Below are 20,958 nucleotides of genomic sequence, written 5' to 3'. Positions count from 1 at the left end.
TGTTTTCACTGATATAAGAGGCATTTGTCTTTCGCCATAAGCGACCTACCAGGGCAACAAACATCAGCTTGTATAAACAACTATGAACAAATAAATAGATGACGACGAAACATGCTTTTGCTGAGTTATTTAAACAACATTGTAATGGTATCATATTTTTTATAAAGGCTAAAAGTAAAAAAGGATCCCTTATAAATATTTAAATCTCACTCAAACTTCAAATCAGGTCAATATAAATTCTTTATGATTCAATATGAAGCTCTTATCCCCCTTTTATTTTGTTTTGACCAGGCACCGAACCCCAAATGGAATTATATGAGGCTTTAAAATGTGGGTTAACTGTCTGAAAGAGCACATCTAACCTTCTGGTAGTAAATATGTACTTAGGAGCTACTATTTTTAAATTATATATATTTTTTTGTATTATAGTTGACAGGATTGGAATATCACATGGCAAGGTTTAATTGTATCGTCACTTATATTTTTGAGTGTCTTTTTGTGATTACTTGTAAATTAATTCAATAAATGGAGACAAAGCACTGATGGTTTTCGGTAAAATTTCTTATTTACACCAATAAATACTTGATTTTTAGACAAATTTTGACTTTGTCAATATTTGGGACCTCAAGGGAGGAGTTTGAAATTAAAGTTAGCATTGTAGCCTTCACTTACAGGATATTACCATTTACCATTTTGAAAAAAACAACTAATCATTTTTTACATGCAAAAAAATTACAAAGCAAATGAAGCAATTAGAACAATTTTTGTTATATACATGGCTTACACTATTAACATCATAATCAGATCTTATGTTTTGTATATTATAGAGGTAAATATGAATGCTTTATGATTACTAAATTGCCTATCCCTTTTTCACTCTAGACATGCCTCATCTTTATGCATGCTAGCAAAAAAAACTATAAATGCATGTTTTTCAACAAAATTCCTTAAACACCGGACAGGGGTTCCTTTAACTTTTTGTAATGCAGGTACCCTTTGGTTTTGTAGGAGGTACTTTTCATCATTTTCTTTTATAAAAATGTATGAAATTTTAAAATTTAGGAGGTAACTTTCAGTGGCTTAGAAGGTTTAAAGGCCTGACAGGGGTTTGAACTTATTAGTTTTTCAGCCTCTGATTTGATGGTTATAGGCAGGTATATAAAGGTCAAAAGAGCCTTCTAATTAACGGTAACTGTTGATTAAGTAGGGATTGTATTTCATCCTATAGTTGTCATTTCATTAAGAACAGGTATATTAAAAAACTTCTCACAATTCACTTACTAATACTGATACTTGTTTCAAAAGCTGAAGTGATCCTTCATTCAGTCAACCCACAAACATTGTATATGAAATGCATTATGGTTAATATTGCTCATTCTCCCCCAGGCATACGATTTTACTTGTACAAACACTGTAAAATTACGTGAGATTCCAATCCTGTCTACTATAAAATTCCTTGGAGCTACATACAGCATTTCTTATGTGATAAAATTCAAAGTTTAGTGGTTTTATTGGCAAAGTATCTGCTCACTTTAAATACCTTCCCTATTTCCAATACTGAGACTATGCATTATCTTACTTTTTTCATTTCACTGCTTCTTTCATCAGTGGTTATGAAATTTTCAAATTTAAGGTCCATATACATATACTAACATAATACCCTTGCCTATACAAGCCATTATTAAGTTTTTTTTTTAAATTTGTCAATTCTTTGCTATTTTTTATTCCTTTATCTTGCATATCTTGCAGTCTATAACTTTTGCCTTTTATTGTTTCACTCTTCACTGGTTGTTATTAAATCTAACTTGAGCTTAAATTGCCACTATATTTAATTCAATTTGGTTTCTCATTTGGGTTAGATGTTTTAAGCCAAGAATGGGCAAAGTGATGAATGTTCACATATCTGCAAAAAAAAAAACAAACAAAAATAACCAAATGGACCTGTGGAGGATTTATGCCTTGAAATGTCTCATTCTTAAAATTTCTTAGGTAGGCTAATACCAATTACAACTGCAATAGTTAGTTATTTCGAACATAATGGTTTAGAGTATTAAACATGTGACTTCATAAGTTCAGTAATAACCAACTGCACTGAACTAAATATCAATTTTAATATTTCATAATTTTTTTAATGGAATCTATGGCTTGAGTATGATGGTAATCAAGTGAACCAAGATTCTAGCTGATATCAAAAGAATTTTATCCAGGGACAAAGACCAGACATGGAAAACAGACAAACACAACAAAGAACATTAAGTAACTAAAATAATACATACAAAGTAACAAAAGTAAATGAGCAACTCAGACTCCACTAAGAACTGTGAGCATGGACCAGGTGCACCGGTAGGATAGGTGTTCTCTGCTTTTCCAGAAACACCAGCTGAGTTGCTCATAAAAAGTCAAGTGTAGGGTAGACGAAAGAGGAAAAGGAAAACAATGACACATTAAACAAATCAGTTTTCATGGTGCAGATGGATACATCGTAATTATCCATGAGTTCATGATGACGACCATAAAAATTCTGTAGTGATGACTTCAATCTTGTGGCAACATAGCCCTGTTATACTGCTGCAAGATTGGTCATCACTACAGAAGTTTTATGGTCATCATCATGAACTTGTGGATTGTCAATGATTGTTATGATGTATCCATCTGCACCATGAGAACCAATTTCTCTAAGATGTCATATTTTTCATTTCCTCTTTCCTCTACCCCAGACTCAGCTTTAAATGAGCAGCTCAGTGGGTGTTTCTAGAAGAGCAGAGGACACTTACCCTACTTGTGCACCCATTTTTCAGTGGAGTCTGAGATGCTTATTTATTTATATTGCTGTTTTGTTTTGGTTGTTTTATGTTCTTTGTTGTGTGTGTGTGTGTGTTTTTCCTGTCTAGTCTTTGTCCCTGGATTACATTCTTTTGAGTTCCACTAGAATCTTGATTCCCTTGATTACTCTTTTATAATCTCTTTTTTTTATCTTTATATCTCACTATGTGTATACAATGTACATGCATGTTTATTTGCCATATATAATATAAGACAGGTTTTAACTTAAATGCCAGCATAGAAATAATTTGTCTTAAAATAGAGTCCTATTATAAGCCATGTTTTCATTGAACCAAGATTAAAATGTGCTGAATTGTCCTGTTTTGGTCATGAAACACATTTTAAACATCTACTTCATAATAAAGTCTTGTTAAAAATGTGGTCTTTTTAGTTAAATTGTCTGAACTTAGTCATTAACATGTTTAACAAAATATTGAATAGACAATTTTTTTTAACTTAAAACTTGAACTTTTGCTTTTACTTTATTCCTAGGTGGTGAGTTGGAAGAATGAACAATGATGTGTTACGTAATAGGGAATTGAGTATTGGATCTGACCGGGAACTAGATAATTTACAACTTATAAGAAATCTAGACACTTCCCATAGTGATACTGAGTTCAGAAAAACTATGGATGAAACTGTAAATAATAGGTATAGCAAGGGACCAAGAACTGGACACTGGGCATCAGAGTTTGGAACTGTATCTGAGTTATTGGAAACTCCTGGAACCAGTCAGGGTGCTGAAGATACTCCTGTCAGGAAACTTAAATCTAAAACTGTGTCAATACATCCTGTTGAGAGGGAATATTCTGACATGTATCTTGAAAGTAATTTGCGGACTCCAAGGTACAATACTCATACCTCATATGAGGGAATGCTAGAAAATCTGGATCCCCAGGATCCTTTTGAAGGAGACTATAAACCTTCAGGTAAACCTAAAATTAATAAGAAATCTAAAAAGGATAAGTCACCAGATTCCTCAAGAATTCCTGTTCCTGAACAAGATATTGATAGACCAGTGAAACACAGGAGGAGTAAGAGAAAAAAAAAGAAAGGACAGGATTCCTTTGAAAGTACCAGTACATACACAATAGATGGAAATACAAATTTGTCAGTGAAAAGTACAGACATTGACAAAGCTTCTGTGAAAAGTAATGGTACATACACAGTTCCTGTTTCAGAAAGTGGTACCACTACTATGTCAGCTCCAGGTACCTTGTCAAAACATCAATCATCATCAAAAAAGTCTAAAAGGAGGTCGAGGCGAAGTGGCAGAAGAATTGAAAAGGTAATATATGGTTTACTCATGAGCAAACTGCTGATGTAATGCACATGACAAAGAACATTTCCTCCTCATATACTTTAAGGCCACAGTTTTTTAATTTGTTGGTTTACAGATTTTTGTCTGGATGAAATCTGGTAGTTCGGAAAAAAACTTAAAACAAATTGGGAAAAAGAAATACATATCTACTATTTATATTTAGACAGACACATTTTTTTTTACTTTCAAAGATTCCATTATCTAACCTGACATAGTTTTGAAGTGGGATTATAATCTACTGTTAAACACATTAAAAACAAGTAATTTGTAATTATTTGGAAAACAATGAAGCTTTAAAATTAACCTCTGGATTAAAAATTGTTTATAAAATTCAATAATTATGGAGTGTGAAATGGTCTCACTGACTTTGCTTTGTCAAATTGTTGAATAAACAAAACTAGAAGCAGACATTGTCTGTAAATTTATTTAAAAAGTATATGTCTTAATATTGCACTTGCTAATTTTTTTTTAGTTGATGGCAGTGAAAATAATAAGTAGAACACTGAAATCTCAATTCTATTTTTTTCTCCTTGCTTGAAAAATCAGGTTGGTGGATCCGTAAACCAACAGATTAAAAAATTGTGGCCTAATCTTTATTTATAAGATCTGCATTTCAATCAATATTTTTTGGTTTCTTGATATAAATATGTGTTTCTGAAAAAAAAAATCAGTATAATTTTAAAAAATTGTCTAATTTTTGAATAGGTTATATAAAATAATCAGGTTTTTGGTATTTTACACTTATAAACCGAAAAACATCCCTTATAATTCAATTTCTAATGGAGGTCAAAGTACAAATAATTGATTTGTAATTGAAACATTATTTTGATTGTTTACTTGAATCACAATCAAATCATTAAAGTATAACTGTTATTTGTTATTTCAGGCTGCTTTTATAAATTTTGTAAGAGAGAACAATATTATGCAAAGGAAACCTAAATTTGATGCTAAGTAAGTATGATGTACATTCTGTGTTAATCAAAAATAAAATAAGTGTAACTGGCATTAATGAAAAAAGTAGATAAGCTATGCAAGCATGCTGCTTCTAATACAAACTCTTTTTAGGTTTAGATTTTGGTTCTCCAATCAGATCCATTGATATAATTTTAGGCATTGCCTATGAGAGATGAAGCTATTTGGATTCAAATAACTTTTAACTTAATTGATATTACACCGTTATGGTGTTATATTGCTGATGTTCATCTTTGTTAGAAGTTCAAACAATAAAATTCCTGCTGCATATGTCACTTTTTATAGAAAGATTTATGGCCATTCATTTTGAGAGATGACCTACATATGTAGGATGCCATTGATGCTCCTTTCCTTTTAAGTGAGTATATGCTGTTAAGTAATGTTTATATTCTCTCTACATTGAACTCTTCTGTTTCAGTGCTAAAAGTAAACCAGGCAATAAACATGTCCCTCACTTTCATACAGACAGTATTCCAGAGCCGTGTGATTCTTTTGGTGAAATGAACTTTACAGGTTATGGACATGATACAGAAAATTCCCCTGTAAGTCCTTTTAGCTCACCTGGCCAAAGGCCATGTGAGCTATTGCCATCACTTGGTGTCTGTCGTCATTGTCCGTCGTCGTCGTTAACAATTATACAAAACTCTTCTCCTCTGAACTGAACTGATTAGAACCAAACTTGGTATAAATGTTCCTTGGTGTATCCTGCATAGAACTGATGTGGGGATTTTTGATTCGTTGAAAAACATGGCAGCCTCGACTGAAAATAGAACATGGGGGTCAGACAGTAGTTTTTCACATATATCTCCAAAGCTGTTAGCTTCAGCTAAATTCTGACAGAGTGAAAGTGTTAAGCCATGTTGGAGTTATTGCCCTTTTTCAAGGATTTTTGTTATTTTTAATGTTATTTCTTTCAAAAATCTTCTCCTCTGACACTACTTGACCAATTGAAACCAAACTTAATACGAATGTTCCTTGGGGTAGCCTGCATAGAACTTATGTGGGGATTTTGGATTCGTCAAAAAACATGGCAGACGTTACTAAAAATAGAACATAGCAGTCAGACAGTAGGTTTTTGCATATATCTCTAAAACCGTTAGGTTTAGCTGAATTCTTTCGATAGCTGAAATGATCCTTATTATTAGGACTACAAAAGTCTTCTGTGATAAAAGTTGTCAGATGACTCCTTGTGAGTTATTGCCCTTGAAAGGGGAAAAATGACTTCTTTTTTTTTTAACAGTTTTCAGTCAATATCTTGAAAACTATGATAGATTGAAAGAAACTTTCAATTGTTGAAATGATCCTTATGATAAGCCCTACCAAAAACTTCTTGAGTCAAAATTGTTGGACAACTTCTTGTTAAATTTATTGCCTTTGAAAGGCAAAATTCAACCAGGTGGGCGATTCAGGCTCCTGGGAGCCTCTTGTTTTTTTTTCTGTTGTTATCTTTATCTTGAACTTTGTTTGCAGGAGTATTTAGGAATTCCCATGTTCTTCCATTTGTCTTACTGTCTTTCTCATCATGTGTTTTGTAATCGCAACATCTGAATGGTTAAAAATCATGAATGCAAAGAATGATTAAGGTAAAAAAATGAGGTTTTTATTATAATAGAAACTCTGAACTTTTCAATTACTGTGAAAGAACTATTGTTTGTGGGGTATCAATCATAGTGGTTTTCATGGGTAGGCTATACCACAAAATTTGGTTCCCAACAAGAAAGGAAATTTCCATTGATGTGTCTACTGAAAACCATAAAAACCATGAATTCAAGAATCCACAAACTTGTGTTTCTTCCCTATTCCAACAAAAATTGGTATCCACGAATTAAAGTACTTTCACAGTTCTTCTCTTCTTGGTTTTATGAAGTATTTTAAGAGAGTTACCTAACCTTTTACAACTGTTTGCTTCATACTGTATGGCACATTATTTTGGTAGGCAATTTTTAGGCAAAAAAAGTATACAAAAAGACAGACCAGAAAAATACACCAAAATTAGAACCCTGCATAAATTTAACCGCTATATGGTAGTAAACATACAATCAGTACCTCTATTGGAAACTTGAAACATTTTGTGAAAATGATATTTTTTTCTTCAATTTCAGTATATAAGAGTGTCTGCAGACACAGATCCAAGTGTTATTTTTGAACTGATGATATCTATATGGGGATTAACTCCTCCACAACTTTTGATATCAGTCACAGGCGGGGCTCATCGGTTTGACCTGAAGGACAGGTTATCAAATAGATTCAAAAGAGGTCTGATGAAAGCAGCTATATCCACAGGTTTGATTCTGTGTTATGTATTTCTTAGTTTTATGTAATCAAATTCATACACAGATTTGACAATGTCATTTTTGCCTTTCATCTTTCAAGAAGTAGCATTGAATTTCCACATACTTTAAAACATGTTTTAACAAATCCTTCAATTTAGATTTATCTTTTTGTATTGATATATTTATATAACAGTTTAGTTAAATATAACGTGCCCAAAAAGTTTTTAATGCCCCAAACATATGTTTTTTGAGTCATTAATTTGTATTGCTTCATCCAACAAAGTAACATTACTTGAATGTCTAAATCTGCATCATTAGTTGTATCATTGGCACACCTGCAGTATTTTGATCAGGCTTTATTTTCTGAAGTTCTGTATTGTGTAATTAATTCTTTAGATATATAACTTTGAAAATGTTATTAGAAGTAATTTAAAAGGTTGCAATACATTTAATGTTAAATTAGACAAATTTTCGTGAAAATTAATGTTAAGCTCTCAGGTAAATTATTACCTGTCATGGTTATATTTTACAAGTTCATTTGGTTATATCTGACAATGTCATTTAGATATATCTTACAATATTATGACTGAAAATGAGCTTGGTATGGTTATATCTGACGATATTACTTTGCAGGTGCTTGGATAATCACAGGAGGAACCAGTACAGGTGTAATGGAGTTTGTAGGGGAGGCAATCAGGGATCATTTTATAACATTTGGAAAGAGAGATAATATTGTTGCATTAGGAATAGCCACGTGGGGTGTTGTCTCTGGCAATGAATATCTTGATGGAGATGATGTAAGAAGTCCAGTTATACAACAGTCATTTCAATTTTAGGAAAATATTTATTTTAACCAAACAGTGATGGTGAATTTTGTATTTTCCCTTAATGTCAATAAAAACAAATGTGTCAGACCTTCAACTGTTTGCATATGTTAGGCAATCTTTATAATAAAAAACATATGCATCTTTTGTAATCTCCTGTACTTACATTAAGTTAAAATAAAATCTAGCACATAACTAAATAATAATGCCTAGATGTGCAAAAAAAAATTGTTTTTGAAACATATGACTCTTGTGGTTTACATATACTCTCAACTGTAAAGAGACAATGAGAGTCAAACTTACTGCTTCGGCAGTCATTAGAGACAATTGTGATCAAAAACTTTAACATTATTATGTATATGGTCCTGTATATAGTAAATAATAGGACAGCAGCAACAAAGAGAAATTTATTGTCTACTTAAAGAAAGGGGAAAAGTTGGAAATTGGTACCTGAACAGCCTGAAATATAATAGTTTGAGCTGAAAAGTCTTTTTTTCACTTTGAAAGTGCAACCAGGCCTAGATAGTAAATATAGAAATTGTACACAAAAAGTAATATTTTTTTAAGGCAACTTGCCTTGGACAATAGATGAAAATTTGTACAAAGTGTTATTGCTTTCATTTATTTCTCTCTTTTAGGATCTGAAGAATGGCTTATTTCCTGCCATGTATAGTAAATTGAGGGTAGAACGTAAAGTTGGGAAGAAGGTTGAACTAGACAGTAACCATACACACTTTATACTGGTAGATGATGGCACTGAAAATAAATTTGGTGGAGAAATTCAGCTGAGATCTAAGTTAGAGGGTTACATATCCCAACAAGTGTGTGATCCTAATTCTAGAGAATGTAAGTATTAGCTGAGTCTGAATTAAGGGATTATTTATCTAAAAGAAATATGTGATCAAGAGTTTAAAGAATGTAAGTATAAGCTTAGTCCAAGTTAGAGGGTCTTATATCTCAACAGTCTATAGAATGTTAGATTTGGTGAGTCTAAGTTAAAGTTATGTATCTCAACAAAACAGTGGTCCAGAGTATAGAAAACTTATTTGGTTAAGAGGGTACTACTTCTAAACAGGAGAATATGGGAATACCTATATAGCCTAGCTGGTCGAGTGGTCTAGGGTGCTGGACTTTGTGCAGGTGTTGCCATAGATGTCACACATATATATAGAAGGGCCTGAAAAATTCCCAACGATGTTAGAACTGACAAATGTGCAAAGCAAATTTTTGGTCATTCCCTCCGCATAACTCAAACTCTTACCTTCTGACAACTCCTGCACAAGTCTAGGGCCTTAGACCACTCGACCAATTAGGTTATATAAAAATATAGCTTTTGCTAGCCGAGTCATTCCTTCTCTTAGGATTAATCTAGGGCTGTAACTTAGTACACAATGTATAGTAGTACGGGACAGCTCATGTAGGTGTTGTTATGTAGAATAGAGGATCAAATTAACAATACAAGTCACAACAAATCAATTTTATACAAATGTCTCAGAATACAATGACTCTATAAAGTTGTCAGATTCTGAGGCTTTTATATGTATATATATAAGATGGGTATAATACATTGTAATGATTTTCAACATCTAAGACACAAACTCATATTTTATAGCTTTGAACAGTATTTTACTTCTGTAAATTGGAACTTTAACTCCTCATGTTTGGATATGTTGAAGTCGATATTCTTGCATAACACAATGTCCAACAGATCACTGTATGTTATTTGAGATACATGTATACACTGGTGCCATAAATCATTTCATAGCTCCATAGTTTTTGAGCAGCTTAGCACAAAATGTTCAGTTGTGTCTGAATACCGGTACAATAAATAATATTAAATATTAAAATATAAAATTTGTATATCAGTCATGTGATAACCAATTTAAAAAACTTGGAATAAATTCATTGCTTGTACCCGATTATTTTTCCTGCGGAACTAATCCAGTTAATGGAGTGCATATCAAATGAAAGTTTTTTTGTAAAAACTACAGACTTTTCTTGTTTTTGTTGACAGTGGTAAACAATTTAAACCAAACCTACACTTATGTCATATAAAGAATATTGGTTTTTTACTTTTTTTGGACATTTTAGGTGTTAATGTACCTGTAGTGATGATAGTTGTCAATGGTGGGATCAACTCTATGAAAACTGTATGGGAATCTATTAAGAATGATGTTCCAGTACTGGTCCTTGATGGGTCTGGCAGGGCTGCTGACTTTATAGCAGAGGGCTATAGACAAACAAGCATACCTTTTACAGGAGATAGACAGTAAAAATTGTTTTACCTTAATTTATTAGCTTATTTTTTGAAAAAGAGTAGTAATAAAATTTTGTGAAAAAAATTCTTTCTTGAAACTATGCTATAGTCTATCATTAAAAATAAACTGTTAGCATGTATAAAAAAATGCTACAGTAGAAAAAAGATTTCTGAGAGGAAGACTGTAATCTTTATTTTTTAGACCAGTAGAAGAATATTTAATATACTTTACATTTTTTTAATTTACTAGGATCGACAAGAGTACATTTGCTAGCAATTTTGAGCAAATAATGGAAGGTTTTGCTGAAGAGCTGTTTGAATGGAGGGCCTCTGATGCCCAAAGGAAACCAGCGTTGATTAACAATGCTGTCAAACAACTAAGAGAGGTCTTACAAAAGAGAAACATGGTCAGTTTGGTAGATAGTTTAGTTATGTTTTTAATGGTAAACAATTTTAAAAAAGGAGATTTCTGGATTGAAAATAAGATTTTTCATTTCTTTTCATTCAGGGGCCAAAAAGGTTTTAATTGCAAGCATTTTCTGGAACTTTGTATAAATTTCTTATTTTTGACCCACTGCAATATTGTTAAATAATTAGGTTTCTTTGATATGTTGAATCTTAACGATATATACCAGTATAAAACTTCGAATGGTTTTAACAAAGAAAAAAGGAATTCAGGGGAATTTTCATTATGAGTGGATAACTGTGTTTTGAACTTTTTTATTTTGTTTTTGAATTAGTCCACATTGAGGTCCAGAGGAGAAAAAATAAAAATTTGTTTAATTTCAAGAACAATTGAATTCTTAGGGTCTTTGAAGCTTTTGATTTTTTTCTCCTTGGATATTTAGAAATTAAATAGCAAATATTTTCTTTCAATTTTTTAGTTTTTTTAACACTTTTGTACAGTGTCAAAATCCTATGCTGTAGCAATCATTTAATTACAATCCAAATGCAGAGCTGTATCAAGTTTGAATGTTGTGTCCATACTTGCCTAAATTGTTTAGCATAATCAAGCTGCCCTCTAAGCATTCATATAAACCATGATGTCAAGTGGGTATCAGTGTTATTTTTCATAGATATATTATGGTATATTATTGTCTGTCTGTCTGTTCATCCAAATGTGAGATGATAAATTGAAAATACTCTAGGTTATTATAATGATAATTGGTTGAATGTTAATCTACATGGGTTTTACAAAAACCCACAAACTTTGTATCAAGACAGTTTTTTTTACAGATTCACATTTATGATCTTGAGAGTGCTAAGGAAGAGATGGATGAAGCCATTTTGATTTCTTTATTTAAAGGTAATGTACTAGATAACATGTACTAACGATTTACCCTCACATAAGTAAAATATGTTTATTTTTGTACTAACATTTCTGACAGATCAAGAAATCAATATGTCTTTTGAAAATGACCATATATCTTCTGTTGTATTTTTCAATGACATTGTTGACCTATAAGTGGTTGTATTTTAGCTAACAAGTCCAGCACAGATGCACAGCTATCTCTTGCTCTGACATGGAATAGGAGTGATATTGCCAAGAATGAAATATTTAAAGTTGCCAACAAGGAGAAACTACAGGTTTGTTAACTCTATGGCCTTTTAGAATTAGTTTGATTTTAGAGTTGGGTATTTTATTGAAAAATTTTCAAAATATTATTTAGATAATCCTACATCATGTAAGACCTCAAAAGCTTCATTATTAGGCTAAAAATGAAATTCTTGCTTGGGAAATGTCAAATGCAGCAAATTTCTTAGAGTTATATATTTACTAGTAATTTAAAATGTGCTTGACTTAAAGTCTGCAAATGTGTATTGTAATGTTTTGTAACTTTTAATTAAGGTAGACTTTTAGTAACTTCATGTAGTTTAGTAAAATTTGGCAACTCTGTAATTATCTTTATACCAGGGACTGCAGGTAAGCCTTGTTTACAGATTATTTTTGGGTATATTTAAGTAATGTTTTAAAGCTTTTTTGCATAATATTCAATGTTGTGCACAATATTAAATTAAGTTATCAATTCAGAAAAAAGTTGAAAGTGTAAATTCTATTGTAAGTGAAGCAGTCTAAGTAAATCTCCAAATATGGTGGCAAGGTTTACACTGAAACCTGTCTAACCAAAACCACTTATGGACTGTAGCAGTTGTTCAGTATAGACAGGGGTTTGGTTTGACCAGGTCCACAATACATTAAACTGGTAAGAGTGGACTTAAATGGTTTCGACAGGCTTTTTGTTTATTCAGGGTTTGGTTTAGACAGGTTTTACTGTACAACTTTACATCTACAACATTTATTTATACTGCAACTGTTCTTTTTGCATTAACCATGTATTTACAAGTGATATATATTCAGTGACTGAATACAACTTTTTGTTGTGACATCACAAACATTACATTGTTTTGAAGTTGCCAGGATGTTGCCCACTTATACATGTAATAAAAAAACTTAGTGTTTTTTCCTTAAACGTCATTTTTCTTTTAAAATTTTTGTTGCAGTATGTAGACAGTAACTGTGCACTGACTTGACAAAAACTTTGATATAGAAATATGACTCAAACTGCCTAACATTTTCCTGCAGTTCTAATCCTCTTCAGTTTTATGCCGAGTCAGTGCACTATTATTGTCTATTTATATTAACTCCTTTGATTATGAATTCAACAATTGGAACAGAGGTGTATATAGGTTATATTGTTGAACTTGAGCAATCATTTGGTAATTTTCCTTTTTCCTTTCCTATGGGTTAAAGTATTCTTTTTTTAAAATATATTTATATACACTTAAAAAAAACCATGAAATATATTATTTTCATACTTTGGCAATTTGCATGGATTTATTTTTTAATTACATCAGCCTTCTGACATTAGACTCCTGTTACTCATGTTTAAAGCTTGAATTAATCCAGATGAGAGCCAATGCAGAATAGATCTAGTATGGTAATACCAGAAAAAACGAACCATCCCATACATAAAACTTTTGTTGATGATTGTTACTCACTGCCAGCTTTCTCTAATTTTTTTACACTTATTCATCCAAAAAGAAACAGGTCAGAATTCAATGTTATTGTTACTTAAAAGAACTATGTAGTGGGACCATTGAGATTTTTTGGAACAGTTGAAAATGAAAGTTACACTGAAAAAAAAATACATATAATTATTTTGTCTTTGGTTTTATTTATAGCAAATGAAATTAGATGATGCAATGGTCAAATCATTAATACAGAACAGAACAGAATTTGTGAAGCTTTTCCTAGACAATGCTACAGATATGGAGCAATTCTTAGATGTTAATAATCTGTGGAACATTTATGCTAATGTAAGAAACTTATATTCTTTTTATACTCATTTTCACACAGTAAATATAAGAAAAGGTTTGAGGTCTGTGACCTATCTTAACATGAAGAACTTTTCAGTCATTTTATGAATGATTTATATAATCTTTAAATTTTGAATTTAAACCTCATTACAAATATGAATGAAAGAATATGAGTGTTATTTGATAGCATGCAAAATCATCTGTCTAGTAAAACAAGCATATTTTTTGTAAAAAGGTAAGATAAGTTGGTTGTGTCCAAAGTGTTTCAATGAAGTACTTTGAATTCACTTTCTTATCAGATGATAAAAAGCATACCTGTTAACTTTAGATAATGAGTATGTTGTCTTTTGGTTGGAATTTTTTTTAAACTTTCAATGGGGGCTTTATAATTCGTGAGAAATCTTTCTAAATGGGAGTTTTAAGCCTCCCACACAAAAGACATGCTTTGTTTGAGACAAAACTCAAATGTTGGAGTCTCCATCAAAATGATGGAGAGGTTACAGATATGTAAACAATAGTCAAATTCCTGCCTATCACTTCAGGATAATTAACTGGAAAGAGTGTATAAACAAAATATGATAATGAGTGTTGAAGAACGCCTAGATTTAAGGAGTGTGTATAACTTGTTCAGCACACGAGGTTAGTCTAAATGCGTTCTTGGCACAAGTTATTATTATTGGTTATTCACCGGTTGATTATCCTATTTCCTTTTTTGTTGCTTTTTGCTAGATAATATTTAAATTTTGTGAATGATAGATTGATATACATGTTGTGATGTCTTGTAATATTTGGCACGAGAGAGTCTGAGAGTGAAATATTGAACTTATTTCAGTGTGAATTATTGAAAATTTTTACACAGAGAACAATAGATAAATCACAGCTATTTATATAATAAGTTAATTTTATCACTTTTTGGTATCACCAAATAAGATTTGTGTTTTACTACACCCTTTATTAAGGTTTAGGGAATGTCATTTTAACTGAAACCTTGACTAGGATTTCTATTTCTGTAGACTCAACCATTTTATTTCAGTGTTTGAAGGACAAGTCAGACAGGGCTGCTCAGTTACTTTATAATCATATCATGTATTTGAAGGTATGTAAAAGGTGATTGATTTGTTGAGTTGTATTGTATATTCACCCTTTCTAATAGTTTTTTTGAATAGTCATTTACAGGGAACTTGATTGGAGATAGTAATTTGTTTATTTGGTTATAATGAAAGTAAAAAAACAATACATTGTTTAGCTAAATAGTGTAACATACTTGTTGGTGACCTTTTGGTAACATCTGACAGTATTATTTTGTACTAATGTTAACACTGGTGTATTAGTTGTATTTCACAATATCTGTTCTTTTTTCTTCTTAAAGACATTGGTTTGAAAAAAGATTGCTCTTTCACTTTATGGTCAGTTTTGGAAGCTAAGAATTAAAACAGTGATGAATATTTCTTCCTTCTAATTTTATTCACTATCACTGTTGATTGATTAATTTATTATCACACAAGTTTCCATGACTTTGACCAAAATTATTTTGAACCATTTCCATTTTTATTGTCAAATAGTTGTATAACCAAATTAATTAATATTAAAAAGTATTGTAACATGATTAAATTCTTAGAACTTTATCAAATAAGTTGATAAAGGATTGTTTGTCAGTGCCACCACTATTTTGTATTTTTGATATAGACTGAAGATGATCCACTGATGATAAAATTGTTAAATAATATATTCTGGCATTAGGGATTGACATAAAAAACATTGATTTTTGTGGGTTTTTCTGTCATCCAAGTATTGTCCTAAAGGTCTTAAATTAAGAATTTGTTATTAGAATTTTGCAAACTTTTCTTTAAATATTTATGTAAGATTTAATCCTTAACAACTTGATTTAAATAGTTTCGTATTAATACCATAGTATAAACTTTCGGTGAGTATAGTCACATGGATAACATTTGCAGTGTTCACAGTAATTACTCACCAACAACAAACTCAATATCTATTTATTATCTGAGAGGAATTTATCAACAAGATGAACATTGACCCCTCTTTATAAAATCTGTATTGAAAGTTTACTCCATGTCAATATTTAAAACAAAAAAAGTTCTATTATGTATACAGCTCTTGTCTATTTTAGCCACTTGCTTAAATCATTGGAGAATTCAATATTACTGTAAAAGTACTTTAATTTGTGGATACCAATTTTCGTGGATTAGGGAAGAAACACATTCATGGATTCTTGAATTTGTGGTTTTGAGGCATTTAGTATACACATCAATGGAAATCTCCTTTTCATTGGGAACCAAATTTTGTGGTTTAGCCTACCGATGAAAACCACAAAAATTAATATCCCACGAACAATAGTACTTTCACAATACATTTTTATGTCCTGTTTTACCGAACTTTTCCTAAACGACTTACTTAGTATATGAAACTTAGCGGGAATGTTTGATGCATGATATACTTATGCACCTGCTATTTTGATTATTGATTTTTGATTAAAATGATTTTTAAGTTGCCATTAGGTTTACATGGAGCTATCTATTAATTCTAGTAGGGGCAAATCCTTAAAATAGGTACATTCTGTGTAAGAATCAGGCAATGGGTGGCATAGCATAATTCTCAGTTTGGTCTTTTTTGCCTCAAATATATTCAGTACATCTAGAAAATAACTGAAAAGTTATTTAAGTTTGTCCTGAGGCATCTGTGATTTAGATATTTTTTGACTGCTTATATTGGGATGAAATGCTTGCAAAAATTTTCAAATTTTCAATAGAGCATTTCAGCTAAATTTGGCATGTCAGTATTTTAAAAAGGCAAACTTTACCAGCAATTTTATGTTTATTTCTGGAGGTTATGAGGTATAAATACTTGGATAATGCAATAAAATCTCTGCATTTTTTTTCTTTATGTGCCACGCCTTATACACATTATGCCTGATTCTTAGACAGAGAAGTACTTATAACAATGTGAACTTTCAGAGAATGGTTATAGGGCAGTGACATTTAATGATGTCATTTAATACCATATTACCTGTTCACATCGCAAAGTCATGATTTTAGACAAAAATTATTTCACTTGTGAAACAAAAAAACTTTATTAATAAGGGCTGTCATTATAATGAAAACAAAATATCCCTGTTCTTGAAATCTTAGAAAACTTATTGTAAAAACTCAAGAATTTTGCAATGCATGACTATATATATTAAACAAGTATTTATTTGTAATTCACACTTTGGTACATTCTCACAATGTCAAGACTTCTGTATTCTATCGTGTATGTGGACACAAGAGTCCTGACATTGTGAAGATGATTTGGTATCATATATTCAATTAATATACACACCATGTGTATACTCAGTGACTCAGTGCAATTTAGTGTACTGTTTCAGCAGCTGAATTTTTAATTTAGCTGTTACTGAGTAGATATTTTTTCCTTTCTGCTTTTTTCTGTTATGTACACACATAACAGTGTATTTTTTATATGTCACATGACACTTGATTTATGCCTGTAACAAATTAAACTATTTTACGTCTAAGCTTGCTTGAATTTTTTGGTTAAGTTATTTACTATTACCACTAAAAGTGTGAATGCTGCTTTATTATGTGTACTGGTTAAAGGTTAAAGGTTAAAGGTATTAGATGTATGGTGGTACTGAACAAAATCATTTATGATGGACGCAAAAAGAATGCTGTTACTGGGACTTCCAAAGTAGCAATTATTACACTGCAAACACTCCTGATTGTTAGAGGAGTGGCTATACTGCAGTTACGTTGTCTGTTCTACAGGATTTGTTCTGCTTTGCATGGTAGAATAATTGAAAAGGTTAAATACACCACTTTACATGATGAGTTTTAAATTGTCTACTATTTTGTATTTTGCCAGACTCCAACTTCTTATTTGATACATCTCTGACTGTAAGAATAGCATGTTTATCATTTAAAATTTTGTCACAGTTTTGTCAGCTTAAATCTCTATCAAATTAATAACAAAGGTTTCATATATTGGGTATATCATCCCTAATTTTTATACCCTGCCACATGGAATGGCATGGTATTATTTGATACCGTCCAGAAAGTTGTGTTAGGGTCCGTCCATCTGTCCCTACGGTTTATTATTTTTACCCTCCAAACATTTTTTGCAAAGTGGCAGGGTATCATTTAATGCCCTGTTAGATGCCCTATTTTTAGTTCTGTCGGAATTCAATTTACGTTTTCTAGGTAATTTTTAAACAGATGGGGTATCCTTAGCATGAAATATCATGACAAGTAGAGTATCGTTATCATGAAGCATTCACTTGTTTCTCTTGAATTCACAGGGTTAATGATATTTAAGGGCTCATTCATGCCAGACTTATAAAAGTAGATTTTAATGTCCATTACTTTGATATTATAATGGCAAAGTGTTTTTGTTAAGAAAAAATTAGGTATATATGTGAAAAGCTATTTCAGTGATGTGCTTTTCATTGATCATGCTTGATTTGGATATGAATACTGATTGAAAATCTGGTGACCTTTTTATTTTTTGTGTATTTATTTATTTTATTTTATGATAAATAATGAAAACTATGTCATTAATGGCCAAAATTTAGACACAGTTTTAATGAAGTATACCTCTTTTAGGTGAAAATATTTGATAAATGTACAGTACTACTTTTTAAAGGATTTTTTATTTATGGATAGCTATTTTTAATGAAACTTCACATCATTCTTTTAGATTATATTACATATATTTACAATATTTAAACACTCATCAGTTGTATAAAAAGCTGTTTTCCTGTTATTTTCTATTTTTATAAGAAAGACACATGTAGTCTTGGTTGGGCTACAATACCGTTCAAATCATAAATTTTTTGGTTGGCCTACATTAAAACACTGCATGCTTGTAGTATTGTAAAAATACAATGTAGCTCATATTTACTTAAATACAATTTTTTCTTTATATTTTAACAGCAATCTTGGGGAGAATATTTTTGTTGTCGTCCTGTCAGTGTCTTCTATGACCAGCCCGCTGACTTGTTGTTACAGATTGGTAAAGTTATTGTCCATTTACTGGGAGATGAAGCTCTTAATCCATATAAAGGTATATTGTGTTGAATCAGTTGTACTTTGCTAAATATATGGCAGTTCAAACCAAGTCGTAGAGTCCTATAAATATGCTAGAGAATGTTCTTATGGCTTGTTATGAAACAGTATTATGAAGTGATCTCAGTTCAATTCATTGTCTGTGCAGTATTACTCGCACAATTCCATTTATTTGATTATAAAAAGAAATATCTGAAAAATCTTTTGAATATGTAGATGTCTGAATAGAAAAAAATAATACTTGGTGGGAACTGATTTGATTTTTATAAATTTTATCCAATGACTGCTTAATAACCACAGACTATAACAACTGCCATGAAGTCTTCGATGTTAAACTATTAGTACCTGGTCAGTGTATTTTGCACATTTCCCCATTTAATTCTACATTGTCATGCCAAAATGTTCAGAAAAATTTACTTCTAACTTTTAAATCATTCTACAAGTAACAAGAAAATATCAACAGTACAGGAAAACCTGTCTACACTGAATTCTGAATAAACCCAAAACCTGTCTATACTGAATTCTGAATAAACCCAAAACCTGTCTAAACCAGACACTTTCTGAAGTCTATATAAGTTGCAATGTATTTTGAACCTGTGTAAACCAACAACTTGTCTAAATTAAACATTATAAAAAGAGATTTGTTCTAGACAGGTTTCACTGTTTGTTTGTGGTTAGCTTTTCAGTCAAATGTTTCTTATCCTCAGGATGGACAATCTGAAATATCAAAAAATATTCATTCATAATCAGACAGTAATTTAAGCAAAAAAATGAAACTGGTTACCTTTGAGAGAAATGTATAAGTTTGTGTTCTGGTCTGACAAGTTCCAAATGATTTAGCTAAATCAGTTTTACTAACTGGTAGTGAGAAAAATGTTCTACATACTGGTATAAGGTCATTGTCAATGATTAGCTTGGAACCACAAAATCATATCTGAAAAAAAAAATTGTGAACTGCCATGTTCCTCTGTGTTCAAGATGATGTTAATTGATTGTGTACTGACTAGACGGGTTATTTGTTTTTAAATGCAATATCAGAAAGAAAGTATAAAAAGTGTGCCCATACATTTGACCTGGTACTGTATCTTGTTAGTGCCTTAGTGTTATTTGTAACATTTGTTTGCTTTCAATGTATAGGTGGTTAGCAACTCATTTAGTGTTGCTTCTCTTTCAGTATTTGTTCAATTTCATGTGAATAGCTGCTATGATTAGTATCACTTTTACAGTTATATCTAATGTATCAAAATGAAATTTCTTGCCTAATAGAAAACCATGATAACAGTAGTAAGTACTTCTTGTGTGAAATTCTGTAGTTTGTAGCTTACTGTTGTCTGTCTGTCTGTCTGTCTGTCTTATATGAATATGTAGCATTGTTAATTAAACTAAGTGAATGAATATATATATATTTATATAGGCATGATGGGATTCTATTTCACACTCCAGGGACATCTACTTCCTGTTTTATGTTTGGTGACCATATGTTTTTAATAAAAAAATTTGAAACAGTTTTGATTGACTCTGTAACTACTTATCACAAATACTAAATATTTTGAAGCTTTATATAGGGTATTGATTTTAGACTGAAGCAACATCAACTTTCTATTTGATGACAGATAATATTTTTTGAAAGTATGGTTTGAGTACAAAAATTTGCATACCTGTTTTCTCTGCAACTTTTCTATCATAACCACTTGGTTTCATGACAGAAGCTTTGTATAGGTGTCCATATCATGCCATGGGATTTGTTTTCAAACTCAATCTTTTGTATGGTTTCTGAGCTGGGGTGTAGGGGATATCCTACAGTGAGCTTAACTCATTCAAAACAGTCATTATTTATATAAAAGAAGATCCTTGTTAGTAATGTTAATCTGTTTTTCTATGATACTAAAGTTGCTGTTGACATCTGGTTTCTTTATCATTTTATCAAAATTTAACATTGAATTCCATATAACAAGATAAGGTTTGTATACTAACGGCAAAATCGCTAACTTTTGGATGTTTGATGGGAATTTGTATGCAACTTTTTGTGTTTCAGTTTTCTGTACAATCATCAGAATTGTGAAGTGGAGCATTACAATGATGGCTTTGCACT

General features: G+C 31.2%; 1 protein-coding gene across 5 annotated transcripts in view; it reads left to right on the top strand.

Moving 5' to 3' along the window:
- The window catches only part of LOC148619188 (transient receptor potential cation channel subfamily M member-like 2), a 46,863-nt gene continuing 25,905 nt past the window's right edge, over positions 1–20,958 (top strand). For 4 of the 5 annotated variants that reach the window (XM_088578825.1, XM_088578822.1, XM_088578821.1 and 1 more), the window contains exons 1-15: positions 1–147; positions 3,316–4,111; positions 5,031–5,095; positions 5,535–5,658; positions 7,219–7,399; positions 8,023–8,186; positions 8,852–9,059; positions 10,305–10,482; positions 10,721–10,877; positions 11,707–11,776; positions 11,951–12,057; positions 13,654–13,788; positions 14,822–14,884; positions 18,735–18,864; positions 20,133–20,150. In XM_088578825.1, the coding sequence (XP_088434951.1) occupies positions 3,332–4,111; positions 5,031–5,095; positions 5,535–5,658; positions 7,219–7,399; positions 8,023–8,186; positions 8,852–9,059; positions 10,305–10,482; positions 10,721–10,877; positions 11,707–11,776; positions 11,951–12,057; positions 13,654–13,788; positions 14,822–14,884; positions 18,735–18,864; positions 20,133–20,150 (2,380 nt within the window). In that variant the 5' untranslated portion in view covers positions 1–147; positions 3,316–3,331. The remainder of the gene's footprint in view (positions 148–3,315; positions 4,112–5,030; positions 5,096–5,534; positions 5,659–7,218; positions 7,400–8,022; positions 8,187–8,851; positions 9,060–10,304; positions 10,483–10,720; positions 10,878–11,706; positions 11,777–11,950; positions 12,058–13,653; positions 13,789–14,821; positions 14,885–18,734; positions 18,865–20,132; positions 20,151–20,958) is intronic. The other variant, XM_088578824.1, reaches the window with a different exon arrangement.

This window comes from Perna viridis, chromosome 4 (genome assembly GCF_037379345.1).
Source record: "Perna viridis isolate PV_CMFRI_1.1 ecotype Kerala chromosome 4, ASM3737934v1, whole genome shotgun sequence".
NCBI classification, from domain to species: Eukaryota; Metazoa; Mollusca; class Bivalvia; order Mytilida; family Mytilidae; genus Perna; species Perna viridis.
This window is presented reverse-complemented; position numbering and strand designations above follow the sequence as displayed.